Source organism: Polypterus senegalus, chromosome 2, assembly GCF_016835505.1.
Source record: "Polypterus senegalus isolate Bchr_013 chromosome 2, ASM1683550v1, whole genome shotgun sequence".
Classification (NCBI taxonomy): Eukaryota; Metazoa; Chordata; class Cladistia; order Polypteriformes; family Polypteridae; genus Polypterus; species Polypterus senegalus.
In genome coordinates, this window is record NC_053155.1 from 119974723 (window position 1) to 119988184 (window position 13462).

General features: G+C 37.5%; 1 protein-coding gene across 1 annotated transcript in view; it reads right to left on the reverse strand.

Annotated features, from left to right (window-relative positions):
• Positions 1-13462, reverse strand: part of LOC120523286 (bromodomain and WD repeat-containing protein 3-like) — a 146445-nt gene that overhangs the window by 24454 nt on the left and 108529 nt on the right. The window contains 1 exon segment of the mRNA XM_039744473.1: positions 9431-9633. Coding sequence (XP_039600407.1) covers positions 9431-9633 — 203 coding nt within the window.

Sequence of the window (13462 nt, forward strand, 5' to 3'; positions counted from 1 at the left end):
CACGGTAAAACGTCTGCTGAAGTGTCAGATTCTTCTTTAACTCTTCTGCTTTCTGTATCTTGTGCATTGCATTCAGGTCTTTCAGGTTATCTTGATGTTTTGTCTCATAGTGCCGTCTTAGATTAAATTCTGTAATTACAGCCACATTAGCTCCACAAATGAGACACTCAGGTTTACTGGCAATGTCAGTAAACATATACTCAGCCTCCCATCGGTTTTTAAAGGCTCTATGTTCAGAATCACCTTTTCTCTTGCATCGTGTGGGCTAGCTTCGGAATAACTTGCAGCATCATAAGCTAGACTTGATTAACGCGGTGTTCGGCAAGGCAGCTGAAGCGCTGCATTATGGGATCTGTAGTTTATTGTGTTACCAGCGCTTCATCTCCCGGGCCATTAATAACAATAATACAGTATATAAAATGATCTCGCGGGCCGGATTTAATTACACGCCGGGCCGGATGTGGCCCGTGGGCCTTGAGTTTGACACATATGGACTAAATAGAACTTGAAAAGATATATTTTTTCGAATGTGATCGCACAATTCAGATCGAGTTGACGCAAGCACTACAGTACATCGAGCCCGCGTGCTATTGTGGTTTTGCCTGCGTGCCTCAATAAGTTACCCTCCCCTCGCTCTTACTTTTTTACCGTTCATCTAATGAATACACTGAGTATGGCTTTACCAAAACAATCATTGATCGCGAATAAAGTATCCATTATTCATAAAGCTTCAATTGGTGATCTGTCTTTCTGCATTAACTGCATATTTTTTCATACGTCTCAAACTAAGGGGATGCGAGGCTAAAATGAATTGTGAAGCGTGCGTACATACTCAGTGCATCCCCTCTCGGAAATTGAACCTCGGAAGCCGGCGCTAGAGTCAAAATCTCTACTATTGCGCCACGGCGTGTGGTTTGTCTATTTCAGCGTAGCAGTGTAATTCGGTTTTTGTTCAGCACTCTTTGGAACTGTTGCTTTTGTCTGCGACTTTCGTCCAGTTCACGTGAGCCGCTGAATATGGTTTTATATGTCACTTTCGCTTCGCTTCTAATTGTTTCGCTGCCTTCTTAATTATATAATGCATGTTTTCTTAAGCGCTTTTTGGAGCTCTTCCTGGTTTTCTACGTTCTGCGTAATTCCGTGGGAGGCGTGATGATGTCACACGAAACTCCGAAAGGAAGCTGTAAGGAATGAGCCTGCCAAATTTCAGCCTTCTACCTACACGGCAAGTTGTAGAATTAGTGATGAGTCAGCGAGTCAGTCAGTCAGCGAGTCAGTGAGGGCTTTGCCTTTTATTAGTATAGACTAGCAAAATACCGGCGACTTCGCAGCGGAGAAGTAGTGTGTTAAAGTAATGAAAAGAAAGGAAACATTTTGAAAATAACGTAACATGATTGTCAATGTAATTGTTTTGTCACTGTTGTGAGTGATGAGTGTTGCTGTCATATATATATATATATATATATATATATAAAAATACCCGCTTAGCGATGTCATGTGTTAAAGAAGTTATGAAAAAGAAAAGGAAACATTTTAAATATAATGTAACATGATTGTCAAAGTAATTGTTTTGTGTATTTGGTGGCAGCGTCACAAAGTTATTTTCGTCTAGCTGCATCAGAAAATGTACCACAACGTCTGACACGCCTCCTTTTTACTGTTTTCTCACAGCTTGGATTGCTGCTGTCATATATACACACACACACACACATACATATATATATATATACACACATACATATCTTCATATCTACATATCTATATACATACCTATCTACATCATATATACACACACATACATACATACACACACACAAATTATATGTGTGTGTATATATATATATATATATATATATATATATATATATATATATATATATAATCTAGATAGGTGTGTGTATATATATATATATATATATATATATATATATATATATATATATACATACATACATATATATACACATACATATACTTGTGTGTATGTTTGTATGTGTCTATATGTGTGTGTATAGCTTTGGTCACTGAGTGCAAGGGAAAAATAATAAAATATAGTCTATAAGTTATTAAACAGTAAAACATTAACGTTTTAAGAAGTACAGGTACATTGAGCACTACTGGAGTGGTTGCAGGTAAACTACATTTTAAAGACTGTGTAACACAACAGGTAAGTAACTAACAGCAGCTAAAATGTATATGGATCATCTCTCGTAGTAGATCCCTTTTGAAAGGCGCTACACGACGGCTGTGGTATAGAAATTACATTTTCTATGTGAGCGTTCAAATTTGTGCCTCTGGTAATGTGCCTTACCGGCATTTAAAGAAAATTAGTTTTGTGTCCTCTGCAGTGTTAAGAGAAAAGGCTTTGGTTTGGGATAAAAGGAAAAAGGTGTAAAGAAAGGAAAGTTGCCTTTTTTTTTATATAGTATAGAGATGTGTTAAGCTGGCGTTATGATCGCCTTTTGGGGACAGTCGCGGTGGGTCTTGTGTAGACTGGTGAGGCGTCCCGCCATTAATCGGCTGTGATGGCACTGTCAGTCCTCACTCGTGTGCGTGTCTTCATAATCCGAGTGAGGACCTCATAATCATATACGTGCAAAAGAAAGTGTGAATCGCCTTAATATTATTTTGCCGTGGTGTAGAAAAGGGGTCCGTGTTTGCACTTGTCTGGGCTATAGCGCGGGGAGGATGAAAAAAATTAAAAGTGCTCACTTTGACTTAAGGCAGAAGCGCAGTCAGCGTCTCAAAGGCCGGCACAGCTATGCACGCGCTGGCTGCTCGACTTTTGCTGGGCAGGAGACCCCTTTTGTACACACGTTCATGATATCAAAAGTCTCAGCTCTTTGGAGGTAATTCATATATTATATATATAGCAAAATACCAGCGCCACGAGCGGAGAAGTAGTGTGTTAAAGAAGTAATGAAAAGAAAAGGAAACATTTTAATAATAGCGTAACATGATTGACATTGTCATGAGTGTTGCTGTCATATATATGCCTGCCTAAATAAGTCACCCCTCGCTCTTACTTTTTTACCGTTCATTTAATCATGGCTAATGGCGGAAAAATTATAAAATGGAAGGAGGATGGCTTTACCAAAACAATTATTGATGGCGAATCGATTATTCATAAAGCTTGAATTGGTGATCTGTTTTTCTGTGTTAACCTCATATTTTTTCATACTTCTTCTCAAACTAAGGTGGTGCGAGGGTAAAATGAATCGGGATGCGCTGATCAATGTAATCGTGTACCAGGAAATCATGCATTGACAAAAGCTCCCTTTGCTTGTAATGCAAAGTGTGATTAAATGCATTATTTTTAACGTTATGGAGCACATGCATCGAAGCTTCTCAGCTGTGCTTGTGCTAAGAAAAGGAAAGATTTTAAAAATAACGTAACACGATTGTCAATGTAACCTTTTGTAAGTAGTGCCTGGAGGATTCAGTGTGGAGAAACTCTAGAGAGCGTGTGTATTAACTTGTGGATTTTTCTGTGAGTATTTGGTGGCAGTCTGACGGTTGCTTGGAAGGCGGCGTTAGCCATGGAGCTCAGCTCAGAGTAAAATGAGATGAATGGGCGGGGAGATGATGGCGTGACTCCCCACCCGCCTTAACTGTCAATCCCCACAAACACAGTCTCTCGAATTTGCATAAGCACACCCCTTCACCTACAATTTTAACTTAGTTACAAAGTGATCAAAACTCTCGTTTATATCCTGCGTCCTCTCATTAAACTTGTATCCCGCATTACCTGTGGGCATGTGAAACGCCAGCGGTAGCCTGTCTATGAACTTAATTTAAAGTTTAGGTTTACACCTTGCTTTCTTTCCGAGGTAGCAGCACTCATGAATATGGTATTATATGTCTCTCGCTCGCTTCTTATTGTTTCGCTGCCTTCTCAATTATATAATGCATGTTTTCTAAAGCGCTTTTTGGAGGTCTTCCTGGATTTTTACGCACTGCGTTGACAGTCAGTTCACGTGATTACGTGGGAGGCGTGATGATGTCACACGAAACTCCCCCCCCCACGTCATTGCAGCTCAACTCCATTACAGTTAATGGAGAAAAATACCTTCCAGTTATGACCATTAGGCATAGAATTTCGAAATGAAACCTGCCCAACTTTTGTAAGTAAGCTGTAAGGAATGAGCCTGCCAAATTTCAGCCTTCTACCTACACGGGAAGTTGGAGAATTAGTGATGAGTGAGTGAGTGAGTGAGTGAGTGAGTGAGGGCTTTGCCTTTTATTAGTATAGATAATAAACAAATCATTTACAATATCTTAAGTAATGAAACAAAGAAAAACACAGCTCACCCTAATTCACATTTCAAATAAAGAAAATCAATTTATTATTCTCATGTTTACAAATTGCCTCATTAACAAACCATCCTTCGTAACAAAACTCATATTTGAGGTCATTTTATAACTAAACTCTGACATTAACAAAGCCATGAAATATTTTCATCATACTGTCATTGATGTGGACCCCCAAGTACAGTGGTGACTTGTACTTCGAATGATTCTAACTTCAAACATTCCAGAGTCTGAACACCAAATTCGATAGAAATATGATTCAGAGTTCAAACGGTTCTACATTCGAACTGTGCGTTCAGTGAAAAAAAAACGCAGCAACAGATGGAGCTTAAAAGTCATCTGTTGTGTACAGACTTAGTGTTAGTATGCCAGCTGCTGTTAACATAAAGGCACAATTTCACCCTTTTCTCTTACCACAATTTCTAGTGCTGTCCTGTCGGTGTAATGTGTAGCCTGCTAACTTGATAGATGTATCCAAAATGAGTGAATGAAGTCAGGTCTCTATAATTGGCAGAATGCAACGGTCCTTAACGATCTTATTCGCTGCAACCTGTAGCTTCAACTCATCCATCTTATTTGCGAGTGATCTTGTGTTGGTAAGAAAAATGCTAGGAAGGTCTGTGTGGGCACCTCTGTAGCCTTGCCAGTCCTGCAGCTCTGCTTCTGCCCCTCCTCCATCTCCTACTTGTGGTGATGGCAATTCACAAGGAGCCCTTACGCCTGGCTATGTCTGCCAGGATGCCGTGGAAGCAGAAAAACTCAGCTGAATGAATTCACTTTCCATTATTTCTAATGGGGAAAACTGATTCAGACTTCAAACAATTCATAGTTCAAATGGCCTCTTAAAATGAATTAAGTTTGAAATACAAGGCACCAATGTACTTGCATGAGTGCACAACTTTTCTTGTGTGCAGCTTCCTTACTTGTCTTCTTACTTACAATTCAGTTATGGACAGTACATACTGATGGTCAGAGGTGGAGTCATTACTGGCCATTGCAGTTGGAGTGGTTAGGAGTAGATGATATAGTACAGATGGTGTGGGGGGACTGTTTATTGGAAGAAGGTGGCAGTGGGAATAGAAATATATTTAAAAAAAATTGGTCATGGGGGTTAACTTTAAAATCAACCCTCTTCTAGTACCTGAGCCCTGGATAACATGTGAAGTTAGAAAATGGCTAAAGGAAAAATAAATCTTGAAATTAGACAATGGGAGATATTTTTGTCCCCTCTAATCTCCATTAGTTACATATAAACATTTATATAAGCAAAACTATATATATAAAACAGTGTGTCAGAGTTAAATGATAACTTCACATCAATGAAAATGAAGCATTTGAAAAGGACGAGTGTGATGCAGAAGGATAGAACATGATCTGCCATTGCAGGTATGGTTGTAATTATGATTATAGTAGTGATAATACAAGCGAGAAATCTGAATCACAATTTAAAAAACTGAAGCATAATTATGTACACTAATTTGACTAACTATAAGTATCTGGCCTATTCCTCCCATCCACAAAACCAGATTTTTCCAATTCAGAGTCATGAATGGGCTGCAATGCATCTTGGCAGATTCAGTTACAAGACAAAGCATCAAGTCTGGATAAAATAGAAGCCTACTACAAGGCACACACTATACCAGTTAAATGCTGCAGATTAACCCACACACACATATTTTATGTGGAATGAACACCAATGCACAGTGCAAATTACAGTACACACAAAACTGTGACCAGAACAGAGTTCAAACACAGTCATCTGGAGAAACTAGCCTGCTGCCCACTAAGCCTGAAAAAAAAATACATTTATTAAGTAAAAACAGATAAACACACTAAATTTGGTTCAGATTTTTACTGTAGAGAAAATATGTAATGCATACAATAAATTGTATTCTAATGTTCCAATGGCCAATTTTCTTACAGTATGACCAAAACTCATATGAAAAGGAGAAAAAATGTAGAATTTGTATTTCTGCCAGCAAATTAAGAAAACACCCCTTTATCTACTTCTTTGTGCACAGAGAGAGATTTTAACATGTATCTATCTTACCAGAAAAATTCAGCTAAATATACTTACCATACAACTGCATAAGGGATGTTTAACAAAATATAAAATTCATAGTAACAATGTATATTCTGTAAATGTTGAACATTGGAACCTGTGGAGTTTTTGGCATGAAAATTCTAGTAGGGCCACATGTACAGTACATGAGGCAACTATAGTTTTTAAAAGGACACTTTAGAATGATAAGGGCAAATTTAGGGAAGCAGTACTAGGTCATTGCCTGCCTTGCAAATACACCTTTTAAGGAACTATATTTAAAGTAGCTGGGTATTCACCAAGCTCCAGATACTTACAGAACAATATCACATTAAACGTTATTGCAGCTACAATGAAATTTAAATTATTGAAAATGAAATTGCAAATACACTTTGTTTAGTTTGAAAGAGAATACTACAGACACAGTATGTCGATACTCTGAACTGCTTAGAGGAGAACAGCATTGTGAAATGTTTAAATGTATATAAAAAAGGTTTTTATAATGTGGCTACAGTTGCCTTAAATAGTGTAAGCTAACGTACGTTTATTTAATCATTGCCTTAAAACAACTAAAGAATTCCTCGAGTTGAACAAGTGATCAGTCTTGGCTAAACAATAAAATATTCAGAGTACAACAGCTTTCACATGATACCTTTCTCCTTTGAACAGTTCTTGATTCCTGCTCAACTAATTGGGAGCTTTGTGATTTACAGTAGAGTACCATTCAAGATACACTGATTTTTAGTCAATGTTGTAAACAAGACATTTGACACTATGTATGTCATTACATATTCAGAGAATTAAAAAAAAAAATCAATTGATCTAAAGAGAGACAACTGCAACGGCTTGGTAAAGTATAATCAAGCTGATTCAGTGTTTTCAAAACTCAGCAGAATTCACAAAACCAACTGTATATTTTAGAAGTTCATTGATGTATATTGAATAACAATGTTCTCCCAAGAAATTTTTTCCAGCCGGGTGGCAAGAAAAAGTAGCTGGGTGGGGCAGGACGGGGAAATTTGGTGATGGGGAAAATTAAATGTGCACTATTTTTATTAGTTAATTATTATTAATTATTTTCCAAAGCTCAATATGACTTCCTTTTTTAAGGTTTGACACTTGTGCCAGAATATTTTTATTAAATTTAAAAAGTATCCAATTCAAGATCCTGCAACCCTAACAAAAATTTTAAGTATCAATTGTTATGACAAGCTTTTTTTTTTCAAATTCTTGTGTATGGCACGTTTACCCAAAGTAACCCCTCCTTGGGGGGTGTTTGTTTATTTCATGCACAATGAGCACCACATAACATTTTCTGTGATCATTAGCCAATCAAAATCTTAAACCATTGTTTGTTTATGCCGGATAAGCGGTGCTTAGATTTATCAATTGGCAGAGTGTGTGCTGAAGAGACATCCCCTGATGGACCAGCCTCTGCAATGTCTTTGTCTGAAATTGCCACATGAGGAGTTGATGCCGCACCTTCATTAGTTTGTGACATCTCTTTTCTGAAATAACTGAGCAGTGTTGTTTTCTGAACACTTCTTTTGCTCATGTTGGTAAAACGTTTGAAAAAAAATGAAAGTACCTATGAGACTTTTGAGTGGGAAAGGGAGAGCCTGTTGGATATTGAATGCACTATGGCAGGTACGCATTCTCGACATTGACACTTTAATCTCGACGCTTATGTCGAGAATAAAGTTGACATTTCCACTTTATTCTCGCCGTTTATCTCAAGATTAAATTCGACATGTTGACTTTATTCTCGTAGTTTGTGATTAAAGTCCATCTATATCCCAACTACAGGGTCACAGGGGTCTGCTGGAGCCAATTCCAGCCAACAAAGGCAGGAAACAAACCCCAGGCAGGCAGCCAGCCCACTGAAGGGTGCGCTTACACACACACACACACACACCAAGCACACACTAGGGACAATTTAGGGTCACCAATCCACCTAACCTGCATGTCTTTGGACTGCGGTAGGAAACCGGAGAACCCAGAGGAAACCCAAGCAGACACTGGGCTTGGGGGTAACATGCAAACTCCATGCAGGGAGGATCTGGGAAGCGAACCCGTGTCTCCTAACTGCGAGGCAGTAGTGCTACCCACTGCACCACCATACTGCCATTGTCATTAAAGTCGAACATCGTAAACTAAACTTCATCTTAAAATGAATGTTTAATTTACTATATTTTCTCAAATCCCGTCATAAGTTATGTAGCAACATGTTGACTTTAATCTTGACGCTTATGACGAGAATAAAGTGAAAATGTCCAGAATAAAGTCAACATCTCGACTTTATTCTTGACATAGTTTTTTTTTCTTCACTTTGTCCGTATTTTTTTTTTCTAATACGCTTCCGTACAAAACCCTCAGCAATTCAGTGACAAAACGTTTGCTCAGGACACAGTATGTGCTGCAAGGGTTTCTGCACACTTTTTGCAATATGGACGCAGGTCCAAATATGAGCAAATATAAGAACGGCAGATGGGGTCACTTTAAACAGGAACCACAGTGAGTGCTACAAGGATTTTTGCACACAGAACATACCTAATGCCAAAAAAAATATATATATATATATATATATATATATATATATATATATATATATATATATATATATATATATATATATATATATATATGTTTGCTATGTACTGTACAAGAAGAGAGCTGCTGTACGCTCAGCCGCACTATACAGGCTGCACTGATGCGGAGACCAGAGATGTCACTTCCTAACTATTTTTTCTGATATCTGACAGGCTAGTTCAACTAGAATTTTTATTTTATCAGTATTCTTCTTGCCCGTCCACCTCCACATCCTCTTTGCTTGTGAAGTGCTGCTCCGCTCCCGCTATTAGCATGTACATCCCACTTTCGCCCGCCTGCCTGTCCATACTCCTTGCTATTGTATTAAGCTGCTACACACCCGCTATTACCATGTACAGCCCACTCTCGAAACCCCACAGGGGCCACAGCAAGAAGCAATTTTTATGGTGAAACCTTACAGTAACAGTGACAAGAAGATTTAAAAGATAAAATGTTTTGGTGTTTATAGATATATACCAAAAACCTTACCAGAAGTAGACTCTTCAAAGCTGCTTCCAGAAATTATGGCTTTTTTATAAGATCCTGATGAAGGAGACATAGAGGTTTCATTGGAGGAGCCTGAAGAGCTCCTATGAATGATTATCTGCCTGCTTCTTAAAGTGCACAAAACTTCATTTGAGGTAGACTTGGTAGAATTTCTGGAGATAACATTATCAATATTTTCCTCAGGGCTAAAAAAAATACAAGACAATAAATGCACATACTTCTGTGAAGTATCATGTTAGTGAATGATTTACTCTTACTTTATGTTTTAAAGAAAAGTCAAGCAAAATGACACCTTTTATTGGCTAACTAAAAAGATTACAATATGCAAGCTTTCGAGGCAAATCAGGCCTCTTCTACATCTTGCCTGAAGAAGAGGCCTCAGTTGCCTCGAAAGTTTGCATATTGTAATCTTTTTAGTTAGCCAATAAAAGGTGTTATTTTGCTAGACTTTTCTCTACATTCATAAAGGCAAACACGGTACAACACTCTAGTACTTCATGTTTTAAATAAAGCCAATACCTAAACTGACACAATATCTGAAATTAAAATGTACTGCATTCATAAAGGAATAAACAAAAAAGAATACTACACAGCTCTCCAACCTATATGCAATTCAGTTACATGTATATGAATTTGAGGCCTCATTTTTAAGATTTTCCTATGTACCCTCTACCCTTCATTGTGAAGCTCAAGTGCTGGCAAGATTTTTTTTTTTTAGAACACAATTTTGCTAGGAAATTGCATATATATCATGTTTGTGAAGAAATATACCAAATTTATCCTTTAAGTGCCTTTTCATTAAAGTTTTGTGAAAGCTGCCTGCCATTTGCTGTCAGCAGGGCATCTGTGATTGATGGATAACAAAAGTCAATAGAATAAGTCATTAAGGAGTAATGAGACTCCTCATTACTCTCAGTTCTTGAGGCGAAAGCGGACAGCCACAAAAATTTTAACCGTCATTTCAAATATACCTGAGCCATACAATGTGTAATTAGGGCTGCTGTTTGATTAAAAAATGTAATTGTGATTAATTACCCGATTAAAAATTTACTGTATATTAATTATATTATTGTTAATTCCATCAAGCATATTAATATTTTTCTATAAAACACAAATAGCTCAGTGATTAATTTCTAATACAATACAGTTTTAATAATCACTTGCCTATATATATATATATATATATATATATATATATATATATATATATATATATATATATAAAAGTATTCCAGGCAGTTTATTGAACAGTTTTGTATAAAACAACACCAATGACCACCAAACACTCCCCGAAGGGTTGCTATAATATTTGGGAAAACCAATACATAAGGTTTGAAATGCTGTGATGCAAGACAACATACCAAAACAACTAACAATTAAACAAACCATCAAGTATTAAAAAACACAAAAAACAAACAGGAAACATAAAAAATGTTTTTTTATTACAATCCGCACTGTTACAGCTCAGTTTGTGCCTAACTGCGTGATACACAAGTCAGCTCTGCAGCAGTTACCTGGTCAGAGTCACTAAATAGATTGAAAATGTGTATATATTAGGCATTTAGATAGCAAAGGATTGACTGAAAATGTATCCGATATGGTTATTTATTTAGATGTCTTAAACTACACAATGTCATAGAATGCATGTCTTATGTGTCTGCCTTAACTTTCAGCCCAAATGAACAGAAATATTAGCTGATCAATTTGCACTGATTATTGCCTAGTTTTATTAGTTACAGTATAATAAAGGCTAACATAGGGTATAACGTAGGCTACAGTAAGCAACACAGAATTAAACAACAGCAACATACCATGGCTGCTTTGGGGGAATTCTGAGTGAACTGAAAGGAATCAAGTGATTCCACTCTATGTCATCTGTTTTTTTGCTACCAAGACATGAGTAGTACCTGAACTGTGCTGTTTCAGGTCAGATATCCCTGGATGGACGACTAAACAAGCTTAATAGCAAGTGTATTCATTACCAGAGACAAGGGCTCATCCACCAAAGTTCTCTCTTCCACTCAGAAGTATTCCTCAACTTTTTTTAATAGGTGGACTTGGATTAGCTGATATTAGCACAGTTATTGTTTCCTGCTTGTACTGTCTTGTTCAGTCATTTTTACCCTGCATGTTCTGGAATGCAGTTCTTGTCCATGTGAAATGGCAGAATGACATGGAAATGGAACTCATTCCCCCCACTTATATAATTGATTTGATTGTAATTGATCTCATGGTATTTCCTGCATTTTGAAAAGCTAGGGCATATATGCAACTGCGTGCATAAAAATACAGGACAAATCTTGTTCCTTATTGCATTAATACAGTACACAGCATTTTATGTTTAAATACAAGACACTACTGTAAAAGATGGGTGGTAACTCTAATGGTTTGTGCAGATAGATAGATCATTACCGGTTCCTTAAAAAGAGTGAACTACAGTCAAATTAACCAAATTAAGTTATCACATTTGGCGATTACATTAAAAAATGTAGTCACAGATAGTTTTAACACATTAATCACACTTGTTAAAAGTGATTAATCAGCAGCTTTACTTTTAAGATTGAAATTGATTCCGATGATAACCCTAATGTCCTCAGTTCATTTGTCGCTCACAATGCTGAAAAACTAACTGCTACTGGTCAAAAGTTTTAAAACACCCTAGTTTTATAAGTTTTTACAGAAATGCACTCAGTTTAATGTCTTATGTTTCATGAAATCAAGGAATAGAAGAAATACGAAATTGCAAATAAAGTCAAGGAATCATTAAATGTACAAAATTTTATTCAAACTTTTGATTCATCAAAGCAGCCACCTTTTGCTGATAAAACCGTCTAACTATGGTAATCCTTTTGACTCAGAATGCCAGTTACTCTGTTTGAATCATCAACTCTGCCTTCAGCAAAAGAATCTCAGACCATCACACTTCCTCCCTCCACGTTTGAGGATTGGAGTCTCATACTGTGAAACTATCCATTCAACAACTTGATGGCATACAAACACCTTGCATGATGAACTAAAGATTTCAAATTTTGATTCATCGGTCAATAAGACTTTCTTTCCAGTCTGCAGTAGTCCACAGCTGATACTGTATTTCAAGGCCTTACTTTGTCCTTTAAGGAATGGCTTTCTTACTGCCATTCACCCTGTCAAACCTGCAGCACAAAGTCTCTTCCTTACCATAAAAACTGACACTTTTTGTTATTACTGTTAAGCTGTGCTTGAAGCTGTGGTGTTGTGAGGTGCCCATCACGCAAGCTGAAAACTTGCCTTCTGACTGAGTTGCGACACTGGGTCTGCCAGATCTCTTCCCACCAGAGTTTCTTCCAGTTTTCATTTGCCTTTGGATTAGTAGGCCACCGTACTCACCAAGACTTTGATTTTTTTTTTCCCCCAATTTCTCTAAATGAAAGACCAACACTTCTAAGGGTAATAATGTTCGGCCTCGTTTCATGTGGTGGCTCTGAGGCTAAGGATCTGTGCCGACAATCTGAAGGTTGCCAGGAGTGATTCTACTCCATTGGGCCCTACAGCAAGGCCCTTAACCTGCAATTTACTCCTGATGTCAACCTGTATCCAGCCCTGCAAGCGGGTCATCCAGCTTACAGGAACTCAGGGTTGGTGGCAGGACTGGGACTCCAACCACTGAAGTGTGGTGCTGAGGTGTCACTTGTTGCACAGCTGCACTCAGGTCCTAATTTGAGGTGGTTCGTGAAATGGTGGGAGTAGTAACGCGTTGTATCAGTGTATGCGCCTCATTTCATTTGTTAATTGACATTTTTTTCTTGCCATTATCACTGGAATTTACATCTTTCTAGGGTGTAGTAACACAGCCTGTTCCAACTTGTTTTAAGACTGACAAAGACGGTTTTTAAGTAATCAACAGCAGTTGACACCTGTGCAAACTGTTTGCTTCAACTTGCAAGACTTAATTTACTTTAATTGCAGTAGAACATTCTAGGTTGTAACCTATAAGTTGTTTCCAGAAGGCGGCCCATCTATAATAGTCATAAATTT